The 21,983-nt window shown below is 44.6% G+C and overlaps 1 protein-coding gene across 2 annotated transcripts in view; it reads right to left on the bottom strand.

Moving 5' to 3' along the window:
• The window catches only part of MCM10 (minichromosome maintenance 10 replication initiation factor), an 83,687-nt gene that overhangs the window by 7,841 nt on the left and 53,863 nt on the right, over positions 1-21,983 (bottom strand). For both annotated transcript variants that reach the window (XM_073619506.1, XM_073619507.1), the window contains 3 exons: positions 12,977-13,118; positions 9,402-9,517; positions 3,032-3,145 (listed from right to left, as the gene is read on the bottom strand). In XM_073619506.1, coding sequence (XP_073475607.1) covers positions 3,032-3,145; positions 9,402-9,517; positions 12,977-13,118 — 372 coding nt within the window. The remainder of the gene's footprint in view (positions 1-3,031; positions 3,146-9,401; positions 9,518-12,976; positions 13,119-21,983) is intronic.

Raw genomic sequence — 21,983 nt, 5'->3', positions numbered from 1 at the left:
CCTAGTGCACCTGCTGAGCAAGGGAGCTTACTCCTGAATCCTTCAACCATTGCACCATTAATAACTTGTTCAGTGGTATACCTGGTCAGTAAGGAACTCTTTGTTCTACCAGGTCACCCTCTTTGCTGTATTCACCCCTACTAATGTACCACAACCGGGTATGTAGGGAGAGGCTGGCAACCTACTGTTGTGATAACCACAGTCTCTGCTATAAGAGGAAGCTGTGGCTGGTGGTTTTTAGCAGTAGCTTCTGGGCTATTTTGTTATGGAGACCCCAGGTCCTGCACTGCACCACTCAGTAAATACAGGTGGAAGGGGAAAAAATGCCTTACCTACCTCTTTCCCATCTGAGGTGGTTTAGGCACACTCGCTCCTCTGCACCACTTGTCCACCATACAGCATCTCTGATGTAGAAGGGAGCTGTGGCTGGTGTCTTTAGCAAAAGCTTCTGGGCTATTCGAATCCAGACCCCAGGGGAGATTATCTCAAATGCCCAGAAACCATCTGGCTGGGATTGGGGATTTTTGACTCACCGTTGTCGTCTTCCCCTTTTTCCACAGCCACCGGGCTTGCTTTTCCATCCTTATGGTCCACACGCAAGGAGGATAGCCGCCAAAGTGCCCCCCCCCCCCACAACTGCTGTCCCTTTAGGGAGCTGCAAGGTTAGGCTGTGTCCTGCTCTGTCCAGTCAGTATATACACATGGGGGGGGGGGGGGCAATGCCGTACGTTCCTCATTCCCATGAGGTGGTTTAGGCAGACATTCACCATAGTAAACTGGTGCCTCCTCGAAAGGAGGATGTGGGCGCCTGCTCCTGCTGACTCTCAGCCTTCCCTTCTGGGTAAGAACGCGGGTCGTTCAGGCGGTGCCCTCCCCAGCAGCCCACGTGAGCTACCAGGGACCCAGGAGTCAGGGGATACGATCCCCCTGGAAAGAACCGACGGCCAGCACCCCCGTCTGAAAGGACTTCCGGACAGGTAAGGGGGGGGGGGGGACAGGATAAAGGCCCCTGAAGTTCTGGGGACACCACTGTACCCAGGGGCCTTCAGCTCTCAGGGGGGCTTTCCCAGTTTCTGCTGCCCCCCCTGAGGAAAGATAGGGGAACCCCCCGGGAAGGATAAATATATCCCGCCAGACCCAGAGGCTTCCCAGGCATTTGGTCCGGCTCCCAGGGGGAGACCACCAGCCCCAGGCTTCGGTCATTTGGAAAAAAACAAACAGTTTCGCCGTGTAGGGAGAAACACAATCAAAAACTGAGGATCAGGGGGAAGGGTGTGGACTTAAAACAGCTGTTGATTGATTGTGTTTCCTGTGGGGAGGAGCCTCTCATCTCTCAGGTGTGCCGTCCTGGAAGATGACTTGAGAAAATAGCTTTCTTCTCCCACTGCCGGTTGCATGCTTAAAAAAAAAAAAAAAAAAAAAAAAAAAAATAGTTGCTCTTCTTCTGTGACTGTCTTCCTCTATTGTGTTTTCGCCCCTTGTTAAAGAGGGCTTCCAGATTCTTATAAGCCTCCCGCCCGCAGACCCCGACAACCACCAGCCAGGGTTGTCGGGAGGAGGCTCTTTGTCGCCATCAACCGGCTGGCATGCTCGGATAAGGGTCTGATATGGATTTTGGGGGGACCCCACGCCATTTTTTAAAAAAATTTTGGCATGGGAGGGTCCCCTCCGAATCCATACTAAACTCAAATTTTTTTTTTTTAGTGATTTTTTTTTTTTCCGGCAAATTTTTTTTTTTTTTACATTTAGCTTCCCGGGCCCCTTCTTAGAAACCAGCTACAGTGTTTGAAGTTCAGTTACTTTTTTTTTTTACAAAACAGACTACTTCATCCATTTTGACGTGACTGAACTGATGAAATGAACGGTCCGTATGTGTGAAAGGGGCTCAAGGGGAAAAGGATAAGTCAATAAGCTCTCCTCTCTGCTCCTCCACGCTCACTGGAGCGCTGAGCTGTGGAGGGGCGGGGAGCGTCAGTCTCAGCCACTCTGCGGCTTGCTGTGAGGCTTAGAAAGGAATCAGTCCAGGCACCTGGCGGATCCAGACTTTGTCATGATGCCTGGACTGATTCCAGTGACGTCAGCAGAGAGCGGACTGCTCTCTGCTGAGAACGAATTGTACTCCTGTGACCCATAGGAGAAGCCCAGCCAAACGAGCTCAGGCTGGGACTTCTGCTTTAACAGATCTACAGTAGAAAAAACAAAACAAAACAAAACAAAAAAAAAAAAAAAACACTTGCTGGTGCATGATTATCCATAATAATGTCTTTATTCCTCAAAATGGTCATCAAGCTGAAGGGTGACACACTTCTATTTTTTTTGTTACATAAAGCCAAAAGGGTTTTCTTGTGCAGCATTACAACCTTGGGCACTGTGCTGTGCAGGCATCCTAACAACCAATGTCATTGAAGAACATTGGGTGTCCGCACAGCATGCCTGTTTACCCCCTCTTCATCAGCACTGGGGTCATATTAGCTGCGTGCGGGAGAGAAACTGAGAAGTGAAACATTGGAATACTAGTCAGTACCAGTGTGTAAAAATAAATCACCTTTAATACTGGGTGTCCTGTGTGTGGATGCTGCTGCATTTAACCTTTTTTAATTTTTTACATTTTAGATTTGGGTGCCTCAAGATTAAAAACATGCACAAAGAGTGCCTTGATGGAAAAATGTTTGAGGAACACCGTCATAGCTTACACAAGTTCAATGTCTATAGGCACTTAAACCTGAAGAAGGCTGGATTCACATCTTTCCATTTTCCCCCTTGTATTTTTTAGTGAAAGAGAATGATCATCACTGGAAAGCATCCGGACTACGTTTCTATGGGGTTTCTTAAGCAGAGAGAGAAAAAAATTTGCACCACACACAAAAAAGTGTGAATGGGCTTGAATAGCTTTTGAGCAACTCATTATTATGACTCAAGATCACCCCATTACAAGGACAGACACAGATATTTACAAAGAACAATGTTAGTGCTAAATTGCTCAGTTTGTTCAGTTTATGAGGAATACAAGGCCTTTAGTCAGGACACTCACTGTTTTGCAGGTCACTGCACGACACTTTTGCTCTCTTATGCCCCTCATCTTTTCTTCCAGTTGTTCTTTCTTCACAAGAGGCTCAAAATATTGTTCCTGTAATTCTGCTTCAGCCTTAAATCAGAAAAAATCCAGTTAAATCATAGGAGCCAACTTTAGGCAACAAGTGAAATCTGCTAATGCTTATTGAAAAAACATTTGACATGTACGGCTGGGCAGGACAGAGCTCTTCATCGCATGTGTGCAAAAATACATTGGCTGGGATTAGGAATACCTGGGCTGATTTTCACACATTGCAATTACATTGCCCAGATAAAGATGGCCAAATGCAAGACATGGAGTCGACTTGGTGCAGTACTGGTACACCTGGACAAACAGTAAGTGCACTTTAAGGATTCATTTTAATAGGTTACCTTGAATATACTCCTAAATAGAATCAGTTACCAAAGATCTCCACTCATAATTTAGAACCAGCAGCAGTCTAACAAACCACTCAGGGATTAAATTAACGCTCACCATCACTGCCTGAGCTTAGTGATGAGAAAAAGAACAGAAAACCCCACAGTTTTGTAAAGTGACAGTTTCCCCCTCCTGAAACCCAGAGAGTGCCTGTCACCCGCCCTGACCCCAGGACAGGAAACAGGCCACTTGGGACCTCCTAGCCTGTCAATTCTACTCCAATAGAAAATTACAGTGCACACACCTATCCATGAAAGTTAAGGGTTCACTATAACAGTTTAAGGGTGGAGATTCAGATTGTAACCAAATTTCCATTCTTGACTGGTCTTCATATTCAGAGATCGCATAAGCCATCTGTTAATAAATAGAACGGTATTGTAATAAAATAATAATATGTTTAAATCAAACTTATGACTATTGTCTAATCTGCCAATTAGACCTAAAGCGAGGTTGAATAAGTCCATTATTAGGACAATCCAGTGGGATTTTTATTTATTTAGGTGGTGTCTTTTTATTGTGGTCTATATCTATATCTTAAATTTGTCCAAAAAAAACCCCCAAAACACACAATCTTGAAAACAATCTGACAGACAAAAAATAAAAATAAAATAATATTAATAATAGGACAATGCAGTAAACTTCTGAGGTCCACTATACTCAAGAAAACACTGCAGGGCACAATTTCATAAATGCTGAAAAGTTTACATTTCTAATGTTTGATTTACCTATATCCTTGGGAGTACACCACAAGACACACAGGAGTTAGTCATGAATACCTGGGTTATGCTGCCACCTTCAGGTGAATGGATGGTCAGGAATCCTAATCCAGGCATAACCCCTCTCAGCTCCACACAGTCTGTATTGTAGCAAGCAATGATAACAGAAAATAGGGAGGGGGGTCTCTGTCCTGTTATGTACACCAAGAAAATAATTTTTCCTAAGTTCTTAATAATATCTCACAGGACACAGAAGAATTGATATTCATTAATAGTTGTTCGGATATCCCAAAGCAAGGAACACGAGGGGAGAACAAAACAGAAACAAGGTCAACCCCAAATTAGGACATTTGATGCTGAATAGCCCAGAAAGCACTGACACTCTGGGTGGAATGGACCTTGACCAGGAAAGGAGGAGCTGATGAATCCACTTGGATAGTGGATTAAGAAGCCACCTGACCGCGGAGAACCCTCAGGTAACACAAGTAGGGAATCTGATTGAATAAAGCAGTGTCCTTAAGATAAACTCAAACAACTTGAATATCCAAAAAGTTAAGCACCTTTTGCTTAGGATTAGGACAAAAAACTGGCAACACAATGTCCTGATTTAGGTGGCACAAAGAAACCACCTTGGGTAAGAAATGTGACTGAGGCCTTAACAACCCTTTATCCTGGTTAAGAATCAGAAAGGGTTTCACGCAGCCAACGCAGACCTTGTGAGTAGAGGTAATGAGAGGGCTTTTTTTTCTGCCGGAAATTTCCGGCACCTCTGCCTGGGAGCAGTTTTTTTTTTATAGCTTGTTTTATGTGGCTGCAGTCCCACAGAGTGAGCTGGCAGCTGCATAATCCTACACAGCTCTTAATAGTTCCGGCTGCAGCCTTAAGAGAGTGGAGTGCGGAGTGATATCAGCTACACTCCGCCTATCCCTGTAGCAGAGCGGATGTTACTGTGAGAGAGTTGACATGTGGTGTCCTGTCCTATGACTTCTTCTCACTGCCTGTGGTACATTACATGCCTGCCTGAGGTAAGTACGTTGATTTTGGTAACTAAACTGTCAGTGTTGCTGCTTGCTGGATATGGGGCCCGTGTCTGAGCTTACTTTGGTAAGCACTGGCTATTTCTAATGTTTTGTACATTTTACTGAATTGCTTTTTATAAATAAATTCCATACAAATTACCTTGTATATCTCCCCAAATTATACTTTCTTCCCTGCTCTCAAAAGGGGGTGGTGCTAGGAGGTGTGTAGGGTGGAGACAAGTGGTGGTACTAGGGGTAGAAATAGGCATGACTGCGAGGAGGGTGTGACCTAGGGGAGGCAAGTTCCTGCACCTTTTCTCTGAGAATAAAAGCCTTGGGTAAGGGCAGAGGTCCAACGAGAGACAAACGGGGCCTCATTGATGGAAAAAGCCTTGTGACACCCTGCACAAAAGGCTTTAACCAAGAAATCAGAGGATATAGGTCTCTGAAAAAAGAAAAGGCCAAAGCTGAGATCTGTCTTTGCTTGTAATGTCTGGAATAAAAGTTACGAGCCATACACCAGGTGTAGTAAGCCTTCCATGTTTCTAGCCTTGAGGAGGGTAGGGATAACAGAATCAAACACCCCTATCCATCAGGACTTGGTTTTAATGCCGTTAAAGTCAGTGATCACAATGCAGGAAAGATAATCAGACCCTGCGACTGCAAATCTGGTTAATCTGGAAGAGCTCACGGCTCAAACGCCAGGATATTTACAATGTCCATTTACCATGCCCTTTTTGGCCAGGCAGATGCTATCATTATCAATGGAATGCCCTCCACCTTTGTCTGCAATAGGCAAGGAAGAAGCTGCAGTGGAGCGAAGGGATAGATCAGGGAAAACTGATCTCAAGTATCACCAGGGCATCAGTAGGAAACGCTTGAGGATCCCTTGCACAAGACAAGGACCTGTTCAGTGTATTGTTGAATATGGATGCCAAGAGGTCCAGATCTGGCATCCACTACTGCACACAAATCTCTGCAAACATTTCCAGGAAGATCCTATTCTCCCAGATTCAGCTTTTTACAGCTGAGAAAATCCACATAACAATTTTCCACGCCAGGAGTGTGCATGGCAGAGGGGGCCAAAACAGGATGTTTTACCTGAAAAAAGATCAAGTCCGCTTCTTTTTGAGCTGTAGAACTGTCTGACTGCAACCTAATGCGAAGCACTCAAAAAGGATCAAATGTAGTACAGACAGCTGAATCGCCTAAAGTTCGAAGATGCTGATCAGCAACTTCTGCTCCTCTGGTGACCGAACCTCTGAACGGAGAGGTTCTCTAGAACAACTTCCCAGCCCTGCAGGCTGCATTCCATCATAAAGACTTTTTACTTTTTAAGGGAAGGATGGATTTCCCAGTATCCAGCTTCTGCCTGGCCATCAACCAGTCCAGAGTCAACCTGGTCTTGGAAGTTAGATGCATAGGAAGACATGTGTCCCATACCTACAGGCTATTGTACTGCAGAGCTGAGGAGTAAAACTGAGCATAGGGCCTGCATCAAAGGTAGCTGTCATTTTTCCCAACACCTGCATACAGATTTGAATTAAGGAACTTTCTAATGCTCTTAGGGACTCCAGCTGGGCTTTAAAATAGAAGGAGCACCTTCGCCTGCTCCTTGGCAGACACTAAGCCTAAGTACTTCAGATGTTGCAAAAGAAGCAAGGCTGACTTCTGGAGGTTCAACATCCAACCAAACCTCTCTAGGACTTGTATACCCTGCTGTACATTTGAGAGTCCTCAACTACCCCAGAACCAGGAGCCAACACCCTGATAAACACTTTGGGTGCTGTGGAGTGGCTGAAAGCAACACCATAAATGTATAGTCTTGATCTTCCACTTTGAATTGCAGAAACCACTGGTGAGGCGCTGGTGAAGACGTCACACGACAAAACGGAAGTAGAGCAGGGCCAGGATGCTTGGGACATTGTGACTGCCAGTTCACTTTAAGCAGTTCACTAAATGTTTTATTTCACAACTATTGGAGTAGCAGCTGTTCATCTGTGGCGCTGTTACTACTTATTACACAGACATCTGTTAGGCTTGGGAACTGTAAACAGGTTAGATTAAAAGCCAGACTTTTTTGCCGAGACAGGAGCGATGACCCCTTTTTTTCATGGTAGCAAAAAGAACGACTCTTTGCGAATCCATAGATACTATTGAGAGCATAGAATGTGGAGGGGAAAGCAGCAAAACTCCAGTTAGTAGCATCAGGATACCCCACTGCAGAACCAGTCTGACTTCCTAACTGCAGCGAAAGCCCACAAGCTCCACACCCACACAAGTGGGGTTGCCACTTCACTGAGAAGGATTTGCATCGGGAGTCCAGTTTTTCCTAGGAGACTGGAATTTGGGCTTATGCTTAGAGCTCCAACCTGTTTTCTTACAAAAAGGAGCTCTTCTAGGATTCCTACAGAATCGCTGGTCTATGACCTGATCCCTTTCCCCCTATGGGGTAGGGGCGTGCTCTTCCCTACAGTCACCTTCTATATGAAGGCATCCAAGCATGGTCCAAAGAAGCATTCGCCCTTAACGGGCAACCGCAAAATGTGTATCCGACCAACACTTGAGTAATAGGATTCCTCTCATGTGGACATACATGGTCCCCAATCTAGAAATATAATGGAATCTTCCAAGGCATCAACTGAGAAATTGTACCAGTAACAGGAATACCTCACAGGAGCAATATAATAAACTTTCTTTGTTAAAATAGTCAGCAAGAACAAGTTCTATTCTGTGCTAGCCACTTTCTCAAAGAAGCCAAACCAGCATCTGAAATGTGGTTTCGTTTGGAGCCACACCTTGCCTGGAGCAGCATATGAAATATTTGGCATCAAGCAAGAAGGCTCTCGAAAAATCTTCCAGGAACTGCCAGATTGCAGGACCTTTGAGGTCAGCTTCTCAGCAGTGGGGAATATGCTTCGCCTAGACCTTAAGGGTATGGCAAACTCCCATTGCAGCTATTACAAGCTGCAGAGCTGATCATACCAAAGAGAAAGATGGCTTGAAGGAGGATTCTAACCTATCCGTGGCATGTAAAATATGGGGCCTCATCCACCAGGACCATCAGCATCTTATGAAGTAGGAAATAGATCAACTGCTGGAGAACAGCATTTTTTGTAGAATTCCCCCTCGTTGGGGCAAGGATGAGCAAAATACGTCAGTGTTGAAAACACCTCCAGGTATGCCGATTCAAGCTCACATCACTTCCTGTGAGAGTACATGGGAAAAGACGAGATTTTTTTTGCCAGCCGCCAGGACCCAAACCCACTGATTATAGGAGAAGAGGATTCTGGCAGCAGTAACGCAAGGTTAGAGCGCAACACATCCTTTAGGAAGCCCACCATGGTCTTGTGTCTGAGACAGCCCCAGACCCCGAGGTTCCCAATTGGGAGGATATTCCACAGAAGATTTGTAATTTTTAAACAATTCAACCTCTTTATGGAGAATTTCCTCCAGCACTTCATTGCCCCTGAAAAGGGGAGGAGGGGAAGCTAATGGGAGGCCCCAAGCCAGTGAGAACCGCCACTGAGCTGGACCGCCCTTATGGTACTCTGCACCACTGTATAGTGCCTCAAGAATTGCCCAGACAGAACAATTCAAAGCACACCGACAAATCACAGGGAACACTCAGTGGGATATTATTCCATAGCCCAGAGGCACTCCTCAGTTCAGCTGAAAGGCCAGTAGGCCCAGTCTTCAGATATCACGACAGGTTTTCCCCAAGGCCTCAAACAACTAAAATGCCCTCCAGGGGAATCACTACCCTGGACCTGTATGGCACCCTGCAAGCAAGGTCAGAGCTACACTGTACGCTGGGGATTGCTGCATCCAGCTCTGACCAATATAAGTTACATTACAGGCCCTCCCCACTCTTGCATGCAAGGTCCAGGCAAAGTACCTCTTGGCCATAGCAACCAGCCTGGCACCCACTTCTGCTCCATCAGCGGTGAGGAACGGGCAAAGAATGAAAACAAAGCCCACAAGAGATAATTTCAGAGAGATAAACAGGGAGGGACATCAGCACAAAACTGAAGCTTAGCAGAGCTGGGAAGGGTTATGCCTGGACAGGGATTCCTCCTTTTTGTCCAGTGTACATTCACCCGAAGGTGGTAACACAACCAAATAGTCACGCCTCTCTTCTGCGATGCATGAGCAAGAAAAGATTTTTAGTATTACCTCCTTCAGGACACCTGTGTGCTTTGATTTGGCATTTAAAATCTTCTGGAACTCCTCAGACTGTAAATAAGCAAGTTGCTCCTTGTGTTTCTTCATGGCTGGTTCTTCGTCATCAGCTGGAGAAATCAATCACAAAACTATAAATATACCATCTTAATAGCTTAAGATTTGTGGGAAATTAAACAAAAATATTTGTGTGACTCAACTAGAGGTCGACCGATATACCGGCGGCCGATATATCGGCCGATATTTGGCGTTTTTTACTTAATCGGCATCGGCCGATTGTGCTGATAAAAAAGGCCGATTGTAACTTCAGCCATGACTTGCAAATGACTTCTGTAATTGAAGTCAATGCAAGTTGCCTGTGGAGAGGATTCCTCTGGGCAGCCTGCCAAGTCTGATAAGAAGAAACATTTGTATCTTTTCAAGTTCTTTTTATCAATAGACTGAACTCCGGGTGTAGAAGCTCTCAGTTTAACCATTTAAAGACTAAATCTTTTTTGACATTTGTTGCTTACAAGTAAAAATCCTGTATTTTCTGCTAGAAAATCCCTTAGAACCCCCAAACATTATATATATATATTTTTTTAGCAGAGACCCTAGGGAATAAAATAGCGGTTGTTGCAATATTTTATGTCACACGGTATTTGCGCAGCGGTCTTTCAAACGCAATTTAAAAAAAAAAAAAATACAGTAATGAATTAAAAAAAAAACTAAGTAAAGTTAGCCCATTTTTTTTTCGTCCAAAAGTTTTGATTACCTGTTTTTGTGTATTTAATATTTAAGATAGTTTTTTTTTTTTCTAAATTATACATACAAGTGAACTGATCGGAGGTTTGTTTTGTTTAATGTTTAAATGTAAAAAATTTTCTGTATCACTTATTACTTAAGGCTGCTTTCACACTGGAGCGGGCAGGAGATGATGGTAAAAACGCTGCTAGCTTTAGCGGCGCTTTACCGTCATTTTAGAGGTGCTATTCGGCTGCTAGCGGGGCGCTTATAACCCAGCTAGCGGCCGAGGAAGGGGTTAAATGCGCCCCTGAAGCGCCGCTGCCAAAACGCTTTGCAGGCGCTTTGGCAGTGGTGCGCATTCATTTCAATGGGCAGGAGTGGTGGAGGAGCGATATACACCGCTCCAAAGATGCTGCTCGCAGGACTTTTTTTTACATCCTGCCAGCGCATCGCCTCAGTGTGACAGCACTCAGGATATCGCACTGAGACTGCAGGGGAGCCGTTTTACAGGCACTTTACAGGCGCTCTTTTTAGCCCAAAAGCGCCTGAAAAATGACCCAGTGTGAAAGGGGTCTAACTGTTAGATTTTATGAGATGAAGGGAAAAAAAAAAAAAAAAATCGGCCAAATATATCGGCCCAAAAAATCGGCATCACATATCGGCCATCGGCCACCGCGATTTCTAAATATCGGCATCGGCCAGAGAAAACCCCATATCGGTCGACCTCTAGACTCAACCTACATTCATGTTACACCCTTTTGACTGCAAACATGTCCCACATATCATGCAATGAGAGTTTTAAAACAAGCCCACAGCTGTAATAGTAACACACAGACCGGGACACTGAAGCTTCCCCAGAAGTTCTGTAAACTGGTGATTGGTCATAGAAATATGGTAGGTGTATGGTTATGTGGGAAGGTGGAAACCATAAGAAGGAGCAATAGTGCAGTTTTAGAAAGATAATAAAAAAAAGAATTGTACTGTACAGCTCTTAACTGCTTAACCACTTGCCACCCGCCATATAGCAAAATGACGGCGGCAAAGTGGTTTCAATATCCCAACCGGATGTCATATGATGTCTTTCAGGATAACAAGCCACTGCACGCCCCCGGGAGCGCGCATCGCGGCGATCGTTGTTGCTCTGTGTCAGTCTGACACACCGCAACTCCCATCTAAGTAAAGAGTCTCTGACGGAGACTTACCACATGATCAGCAGTGTCCAACCATGATGTAAACAGGGGGAGTCGTTGATCCGCTTTTCCTCACTCGCGTCTGTCAGACGCGAGTGAAGGAGAGCCAATCGGCTGCTCCTCTGACGGGGGGGGTTTCTGTGCTGATCGATTATCAGTGCAGCCCCCCCCCCCCCCCCTCAGTATGCCCACATTGGACCAACAGGGAAGCCACCAGGTATGCCACCCTAGACCACCAGGGATGCCAGTGAGTGCCCACAATGGGCATCACTTATTGGCAGGCATTATGGTTTGGCATCCATCAGTACTGCCTATCAGTGCCCATCCCTGCCGCCTATCAGTGCCCCCTCATTGGTGCCCATCAGTGAAGGAGAAAACTTACTTATTTACAAAGTTTTGTAACAGAAACAAAAAAACAAAAATTTTTTTTTTCAAAATTTTCGGTCTTTTTTTTATTTGTTTAGCAGAAAATAAAAATCCCAGAGGTGATCAAATACCACCAAAAGAAAGCTCTGTTTGTGGGAACAAAAGGATAAAAAATTAGTTTGGGTACAGTGTAGCATGACAGCACTGAAAATTGGTCTGGACAGGAAGGTGTATAAGTGCCCAGTATTGAAGTGGAACTAAACCCTCAAATGTGATGGTTTTCCAAATCAGTTAAATTGAGGCATGCCATAAATAATAAATGTCACAGTGGCTAATATGTTTATGTTAGCTCTCATCCAAACAGTCAAGCCAATAAATGGATTGTTGCATGGCAACTGCAGACAAACAGAGCTTCCTTGGTTGTAACGGATCGGAGGGTTGAAGTCTGCTTTAAAGGTGGTAGATAGAGCTACTAGTGCTGCTGGAAGCAAAATGTCAATGCGTGGTGTTGCAGATTGCTTTTTAAAATGGCATAGCTCACGGATACCCTGGGAGAAAGCATCATAGTGGCACAGGTATGTGAAGCAATATTGATAAAAGTAAGCCAGGATGATAGTGAAAGCCATTACAGGCATCTAGAGCAGCAAGCGGGACAGTGCAATCCCAGAGGTAGCAGCGAAGATATATAGCATGGCATATCATATCATAGAACTGCTGTGTGGCCCCTTAAAAAATACTTGCTGTTGCATGTAGTTCTACAGCACCTCAGAGAGCTGCTCTCCCACCGCCACATGTGGTATCCATGATTGCCGCCACTAAACTACCAACAGGGCACTCACCATTTTGTGATGTAGAACCCCCAGGGAGGTCCAATCTTCACCCACCTCTGCAGGCTATGCCACAAAGGACCTTCAGGGACTCAACTACCAGCTGGGGATACATGCCCTATGCCTGTAAAGCACCCTACTGGTTCACAGGTCAATATAACATTGCACAGGGTCCTATTAAACAGGGGCCAGTGCCCACCGGCAACATTACGGGCCGTCCCCGCATGTCCAGTGTGGGGTCCAGGTACAATTCCATTGAGTATAGTAAGCCCTAGGCAATGGATTCAGAAAAGCCAGTCTCCCAATCTCAGATAAAGTCCTCGTTCACATTGGAGCAATTTGTCATGCGATTTGACAGGTCAAATCGCACGACAAGTCACAGCCTATCTGGAAAAGATATTGTGCTGTGTGACGACTTCTCTTCAATGCAACTGCAAAACAGCCATTTAGGGCAGATTACCTTCAGGTGATGTGGCATCTCTGTCCGCCCTTTCGGCCACTTGATCAATGTCCATTGAGCTGAAACGCTTTCTCTTGATACCGTTAGGATCCTCTTTTGTGAGCATCTGTCCTTTTGCTTGTAGTTTCCGGAGAGCAGCAATCTGTAAAAAGAAAAAAACTTGAATTTTGAACTTGCTGTAAAATCCATTTCTTGTAGTTTATCAGGGGAAAGAATATTTCAGATTCCATTGAGTCACATGTGAGAGACCCTGCTAATGATCGTTGGAAGAGGATTTCAACCACTGAAATTTGACTCTTGTTTAAACGCCAGGCAAGATTGCTGATCCAGGCCCTCCTGGATCCACCCTACACATTTTTCTGGAATGAAAGTTCTTTGTTTTGCACAAGCAAAGTAGGCCATCCATGTATGATGGTAGACCTTAAGGGAAGTAGACTTCCCAGCTTGCAACATTGTAGGTCTCACAGAACACAGGGCTTCAACAGCCATGCCATTAAAGCTAGTGACCAGGGGGGGCATGTCCGGACGTGCAGCTGGAGAGACGTGTGTGAGCTAAGCTCCTCACAGCCCGCAATAATCTGGAGCCATCCTTTGTCTTTGCTCATCCCATCACAGCCACAAACTGCACGTTTTGTTCCCAGACCATTGCTAATCGGTTCTGGGAGTATATTTCTGCCTCCTGTCAGCCAGATCCTCTCCATAAATAAGGATTCCCCTTTGCCACCGTGACCCTCCGCCGCCATCTTGGGGCCTACAGGCAGGCTCTCTGCTCTGTACCTCTGGCCGTGCGGATTGAGAGGTGGACGGATGGATCGCATGGCCTAGGGGATCACAAAGTCTCTGCGAGACAGGCGGATTACATTGCAAACACAGAGGGACCGCGGGGTTCCGTCCGGCGGCCGACTTGAGCAAATTGCGGCCTACCAACTAGACGCGGCCCGGATTACGGACGCTCTCCCGGGACACTGTGAGTAAGACATCCCGCAATATCTCCCACAACCGAGTCCCCAGGAGACAAAGGCCTACCTGACCCTCTATTCCCATATCCCCGGGGGGGTTCTGGAGACCGGGGGCGGCCGTGTACACCTTTCCGGCGGCCGTCCCTTAGGCTAGTCCGCAGCTTCGGCCTACCCCTGGAAGCCGGCAGCCATATTGGGACTCCAATCTACTCCCAGTGTCACTCATCTCACCCCTTAGGCTGCACAGGCTCACACAGAGTGCTGGGGACTGTGGATATTGTCTCCTCTCTCCCAGTTTAATGGTGGGGAGGAGGGGAGGTGCAAACAGGGGGATCTGAGGATCCAGATGAAGCTTGCTACTACATATGAAAAGGATGCAGCTTAAATAAACTCAGGGTCCTAGCCTGCTCACCGAGACCTCCGTACAACAACAATAGCTATACACAGTGTCGGAGGTAAGCCTACAAGTTTGACCACTAAATCCTCTGCATACCTCATGGGCAAAGTCGGCCAACAGCAACAATACTACAAATCACTGATTGCACCACGAGAAGAACCAAACATGGAACGTTTTGTTACCAGATCACAACCTACCTCCTCTAATCCTTCCGTAAATCCTTTTGCCCTGCTGGATCCCTCTTTAGTCTCGGAAGATGCTACAAACCCCTCTCTAATCAACTCGCAGATACCTGCACCCACTTTGTCATCCTCAAATGCGACTCTTACCCCTGACATCCTGGATTCCAAGCTACAACTTTTACTTCAACAGATTACGTCCAATGTCTCGGCCGAGGTAAGCAAACTAGCTGCCGAATTGAGGGGGGAAATAACCCAAATTGGTGACCGCACAGACACTCTAGAGAACAAATTCGACGAAATTATAAATTACGTACAAGCAATTGAGGAGGAAAACCATACTTTACACCTTTCTGTATCTCAACTACAAATACAACAGGAGGACTTGGAAAATAGAGAAAGAAGACAAAACCTTGGATTCAGAGGGATACCCGAGACGGTGGGTGATTCTGAGCTCCGAGCCTACCTTCTGAGCCTTTTCAACTCTCTAGCTCCCTCGGTGGTAGATATAGATTGGCGCCTGGATAGGGCCCATCGATCTCTGGGTCCAAAACCTCCGGCTGGAGCTAGGCCAAGGAGGCACTAACTATGGCGACTCGCAATAAATCCCAAATAATGTTCAAAGGTGCTAAATTGCAAATCTTTAGCGACCTCTCTCCCATCACCCTCGCTAAACGTAGGAACTTACGTCCCCTGACCTCACATCTGCAACAACTCAAGATTCCGTATTACTGGGGATTCCCTTTCCGTTTAACTGTATCCAAAGAGGGCACCCAATACTCGCTACGTGAATTGCAAGAAGCAGAAGCCTTCCTGAAAAATTTGGGGCTCCCCCCCCTCCCGGAAGAGGACATGATCCCTCCGGCCACACAAGCTCGTCTACCTCCGACTACTCCTACTCGCATCTGGGCCCCTGTCCGGGGTAAATCTAAGAAGCATTTTTCCACTCCTCAACGTCTGCGATCCTCTAAACAACCCCCTTGAACTTTTCTGGAATTTCCTTTTTTGGTTCTATTTTCTCAAATTTTGTTGCATTTCCGTTTCCTCTGGAATTTTCTTTTTTTTTTCTTTCCCGACGAAACGATGTTGCTGTACTGGTCCTACCAGTTTTCTTCTGAATCTGCCCAGTTTATTTTCGGGGGAAGATCCTTTCTCATCCCATGAGATGCACTCACTAAAGGTTTTGAAATTTTAAGTGTTCAACGTACCTGTTTTATTTGTTAACCTTGCTTTCTCTTTAAGGACTTACAGGTTTTTGTTTTCTTCTTACTCCTCTAATGACTATTGTCCTACTTTGTTCTATTAGCAACCAAATGCACAAGGTGAGCAGCGGACCCATCTCATCCCCTCAGACAGAGTCGCCAGATGAGAGTCCGTTCACGTCCCTACCAGGCCCTGGTCTACATCCAGGGCTTCCTGAGAGATTGTTGTTTCTCAGGTACACAGAGTTTTGAACTCTTTTTTGCTTTTTTGTTTTTTATTTTAATTTTTTGTTTTTCCTTTTTAATTTTTTTAATTATATCCACTGCTGTGTTTCACAGATTGAAACCCCATGGTCATTATTACCTCACTTTGAGAGAGATCTGCCTTGGGGTTTGTATCTCAATAGTTAGAGATGGGAGGTTGCTTACTATTATTAATACCCGTAAAATGCAACATATGTATTTTCTTTCTTTAAATACTCTAATGTTTATAGTGTTAGCAGTGTTCATATTGGCATTCCTATATAGACCACAATCATGGCTTTAAAAATTATGTCTTACAATGTAAAGGGTCTGGGCTCCATTAGTAAGCGCTGGATGGCCCTGAAAGATTTCAGGGCTTCAGGCGCAGATGTGATGATGATCCAGGAGACCCATTTTCGGTCAAGAGGATCATTCAAATTTGCCTCAAGGTTTTTTTCCACCTCCTACCTTGCCTCTGACTCTATGGGCAGGGCAGGAGTGGCAATTCTGATCAGAAAAACATGTCCTATTAAAGTTTGGAGGTCTCATGCAGACCCTCACGGGAGATTTCTTGTTCTAGAGTGTGAATACATGTCTACCTCTTTTACACTGTTTAATTTGTACGCCCCGAACACGGGCCAGATTGATTTCCTCAACAAACTCTTTGATACTCCCCAATATTGCTCACAACCTTTTATGATAGTTGGTGGGGACTTCAATCTGGTCATGTCACCCACTAGAGACAAACACTTTTTAGTCCTACCTCATCTAAAAGAGTACTGTCTCAGGCTAATGCCTTCCGTAAATGTATTAGGTCACATAGACTTTGACTCATGGAGGATAAAACACCCTTCTGCTAAACAATTTACGTTTTACTCATCATCTCATAATATGTATTCCAGTCTAGATCATTTCTTTATTTCAGCCCCACTTATTCCCTAATTTAGTTGATTCAGATATTTCTCCCATTACATGGTCAGACCACGCACCCATTATGCTAGATTTAATGTTATCTCAGACCTACACCAAATCCTGTCATTGGCGTTTCAATGATCATCTCTTGCAGTCTGAAGTTTCCCGCTCTACTCTAGCAAATAGCTTGAGAGAGTATTTTTTACTCAACACTGGATCGGTGTCTCAGGTTTCTACACTGTGGGAGGCACACAAGGCCGTTTTCCGAGGTACATGTATTGCTGAGGGTTCTCGACTGAAGAGGGATAGAAATAACCTATTACAGTCCCTAATGTCTGCTCTGGTAACTGCTGAGCGGAGACTTATGGGTGGTCCCACAGTGCTGAAACTACGCAAAGTCATTCAACTCAGAGAACAAATTAGATCAACAAAACTTGACAAAACAGCTAGATCCATGTTGTGGACGAAGCAAAAAGTTTACGAATTCTCCAATAAACCTCACAGAATGCTAGTCAATAAGTTATGCCCTCGTCCGTTTAACTCCTTGCCCGATTTTCTTATACGACCAGACGGATCTAGAACTCATTGTCCTCGTGAGATGTCCAAAATTTTTGGCAACTTTTACAATAAACTGTATAATTGCCTGAATCCGGAGAATCAATTTGAATTTACCCAGGAAAATTTCGAGTCCTTTTTTTCCAATATAAAGCTACCGAAACTATCTACAACGGATTTAGAAAGCTTAAATGTAGCAGTTACAGCTGAAGAACTTGGCCCAGACGGCTTGCCTTACTCATACTATAAATCTTTTATTGATATTTTATCTCCTCACATGTTAGCTTTATATGCCTCCTTTCTCAAGGGTACTCCCCCTCATTCACAGTTCTCCCATTCTTTTATATCGGTTATTCCTAAACCTGGAAAGGATCCCTCTCTCCCGGATAACTACAGGCCCATAGCCCTCTTAAACTCAGACTACAAGATTTTTACTAAAATTCTTGCTACCAGACTTTCTGTATTCATCCCCAAACTGATACACAGGGATCAGGTAGGTTTCGTCCTTGGGAGACATGCGGGAGATAACACCCGGTGTACAATAGATCTGATAGATCTCCTGGACAGAACCTCCCGACCGGCATTGATCCTAAGTTTAGACGCACAAAAAGCTTTTGACAGGCTAAGTTGGCCCTATATGTTCGCCACCTTAAAGATATATGGTTTTGTTGGCCCTTTTTTAACAGCCTTAGAAGCCTTATATTCCAATGTCTCTGCGCAAGTACAAATGTCGTCTTTCCTGTCTCCTGGCTTTCCCATGACAAACGGAACTCGACAGGGTTGCCCCCTTTCGCCATTGCTTTTTATTCTGTGCCTAGAACCCCTGGCTGAGTATATTCGAGTTCACCCGGATGTCAGTGGGGTGGTGATGAGACAGGGGGAATATAAATTATCGTTATTTGCAGACGACATTTTGCTCACAATCACTAACCCGCTAATATCCCTTCCCTCACTACATAAAGTATTGAACTCTTTTAGTGCTATTTCCGGGTACAAAATCAACACCTCTAAAACTGAAGCCCTTCCTATACACATTCCATCGCCATTAATATCTCAACTCAAAGAATCTTTCCCCTATAAATGGTGTAATACCTCTCTTAAATACTTAGGTGTATTACTTACCCCTTCTTATACCTCCCTATATGATACCAACTTCCCTCCCCTGATACTAGATATTAATAAATCTCTGTCGAACTGGACCAAATACCCCCTATCTATCTTAGGCAGAATTAATTTTTTTAAAATGTCTATACTGCCTAGATTACTTTATTATTTTGAAACCCTCCCAGTAGCTGTACCTGCCACACAATTAAAAGCACTTCACAGAACTTTCCTGAAGTTTATATGGAATGGCGGAGCGCACAGTATAGCAAGCTCAGTGTTGTTTGCCATTAGATCCAGAGGAGGTTTAGGAGCTCCTGACATCACTAAATATTATTATGCTACACATCTGAGGGCTATTACCTCTTGGTCTTCCTTACATGCACCAAACCAATGGTCTGCTATTGAAAAGGGGGTACTGTACCCGGTCCACCCGGGATCCTTGGTTTGGGGCGCTCCCCCTGTTCTAGATCCTATATATAAACGTCAGTGTACTGGACCAATGATACTGACTCTAAATATATGGCGTAACTGCCTTAAACGCTTTTCCCTTATGTCTCCCTGCTCCCCTCTTATAAACGTATTATTTAACCCTCTCATTCCGGATAGTATGTCCAGGATTTTCACATGGGTGAATGTTCACCTCTTTCAACTCAGGAACCTTGTCCATCCCATAACAAGGAAACTACATACCTTTAACACTTTAAGTGAGAAATTTGACCTTCCACCACATCTTTTCCACTTCTATATGCAAATTAGACATTTCTTTCATTCTAAATCACCATCCCTAACTCTAGATAAACCTACTACTTTTGAATATCTGTGTGCCCAAGGCCCTCATCAATTACATTTAATTTCCTGTATCTATAGTATCCTCCATGAGTCGTTTCCCATCACAGAGACATTGCATCTTTATATGCGCAGGTGGTCTCATCTAGTGGGCCGTCCTGTTACAATACAGATGTGGGATAGAATCTGGTCCTCTACATTTAGATCTTCCAAATGTGTCACTCAGAGAGAGACAACCATTAAAATTCTCATGTTCTGGTACAGAACTCCTGATGTAATTCATAAGTATGACCCTTCAGTCTCACAGCATTGTTGGTGATGTGGAACTGATATAGGCTCACTGTTCCACATTTTTTGGCAGTTCTCCTTGATTCAACCCTTTTGGTGTGATGTACATTTTCTTATACAAAAGGTGACTGGGGTGTCCCTTCCGGTGGATCCTTTGACCTATCTATTGGGCTTACCTCCCTCAGGGATATCTAAAAAGACAAACAAATTAATATCCTACATATTACTAGCCGCCAGAAGACTTATCCCGTTATTCTGGTTATCCAATACCCCTCCTCCACGGTCCAGATTACTACATTTGGTGGCTGAGATTCGGACAATGGAGTTTTTGACAGCCTCGGTACACGATTGGGTCTCCAAATTTACTGAAATATGGGAACCGTGGGATCTTTCGGAGTACGGGACCCCCATGTCGCCAGGTTCACCCTAATCTTAATTCAACCCTATACTACCTGTGTATATGGCCTGAACTGATCTCAAGGGTCCAGACTCCCTCAAATATTACGCTTATTATACACACCATAGGGAATCGATCTACTATATTTATGTGTTTTGTTACTGTGAACACTGTTTGTTACCTATATTTGTTATTTTATACTTTGTTTTCCTTTTTTCTATTATGATTGCTGTATAATGCACATACATTGATAATGTAATGCTCGTTTGTTACAACTTTGTACTTAATTTTTGAAAACCAATAAAAATACAATTATAAAAAAAAAAAAAAAGCTAGTGACCATAAAGCAGGATGGTAAACTGGTGCTTGAACAAAAGATCCAGACTATGTAGAAGAGCACAGAACAAGTGTGATCAAGTGAGAGTACCACATCTACCTGGGCCAACTTAATGCTACAAGAATAACCTGGATGTTGTCCACTTCAAACCTGCCGGAACAGACAAGGAAGGGGATTTAGGAGGAGAAAAATTATAGATAAGGCTGTACTGATCCCGTGGAGCCACCAGCGCATCCAGTTTCTTCCAGAAGATCCATGTAGCTGCAGAAATATCTACCCAGGTTGTTTTTGAAGTCAGGAAATCCACACCAAGCATCCCCAAACTATGGCACATGCCTTGGAACATCAATAGGTGAGGAGGCTATTCCCCCGGGTTCACACCCAAGATGTAAACAGGAAACAAGGCTGAAATGTGAAGTTGTATCCAGGACAGAATTCGACTCTCTTAGTACTCCAAACCATAGAAGTATTTGAGCCACCAGGCCAGGAACAATCTAGTGTTTACCTCCAGGCAATAAGGTCAAGTCCAAGGTTTGGACTGACGTATCCACAAAAGGCAGAATATTTTGTCGAAGGGGTATGGAATGGATATGGACAAAGGAGACTACCTGCAGCCTTGTGACTCAAGCAGAAACGAAGAGTTGGGTGACTCTTGGGATTGGAGTCCGAGTTTTGGACCGGAGCGCTTGAAGTTTTTCTTTAGGAAGGAAAACCCAAGTCTTAAGCTGTATGTAGGACAAGACCCAGATATTCCAAGTGATAAGTTGTTTCCAGCGCCAATTCTGAAAGTTCAGAACCCAGCCTAACTTTTTCAAGGTCTGGGCGGTTCCAGCTACGGTGTCCAGTCAGAACCTGTGCCGACTGCTCCCTTAGCTGGAGGTTATTAGGTTTGTGTTTGGCTATGACGGTTAAGATCTGGGAGCAATGAAAGGAACTCTTCTTGGTCTCCAAGGAGGGGTGAACCTTCCTGGTGTGAGCGTGAAGCTTCTATTGCTGGGGCAGATGAATATTCTTACCTCCAGTGACATCCTTAATAAGGGTGTTCATGGTAGCTTTGCAGGGAATGCGCACAGATTCTTTTTTTATATGCCTGACCGCAGGCCAACACTTTTACTAAAAGGCACAAAGAGGAGAGGGGTGGTATGGTTGACCGATGGGCTGGGCCTACATCCCAAAAAGTAGAGTGGAGAAGGAACTCCCCCTTACGGGACTTTAAATGGCCCAAGTAGTAGTACACAGAGTATGTAAAGGAGTAAACAAAGTTTATTGAAATAGAAACAATAAAAATTTGAAGCAATAGGTGGCTATAGACATCTGAATTACATAGATATGGCAAAAAACAGAAGAACAAAACTCTAGAGAGGTCCAGGGACGAACGTGATAGGGTCACCACGGCAAGTCGCATGGACCACACCCAACGTGTTTCAGGAAACTCCTTCAGGGGTGTTTAAAGCACATTTGTTTCTATCTTTAAAAACAGACAAAATATAATAAACAACATGTCTAACAAACAGTCCACACAGTAGCAAGGGATCAGCTTGGAAGGAGGTTGGACACCTGTACATGGCTTTTGTTCAGTTGACTATAGTTTGACAAACCAGCATGACGGCCAAGAAAGGTTTTTAAAACAGTACAGAACACAGAATAT

Source organism: Aquarana catesbeiana, linkage group LG03, assembly GCF_042186555.1.
Source record: "Aquarana catesbeiana isolate 2022-GZ linkage group LG03, ASM4218655v1, whole genome shotgun sequence".
Taxonomy (NCBI): domain Eukaryota; kingdom Metazoa; phylum Chordata; class Amphibia; order Anura; family Ranidae; genus Aquarana; species Aquarana catesbeiana.
Note: the sequence above shows the minus strand (reverse complement) of the source record. Positions and strands in the feature narration are given on the sequence as shown.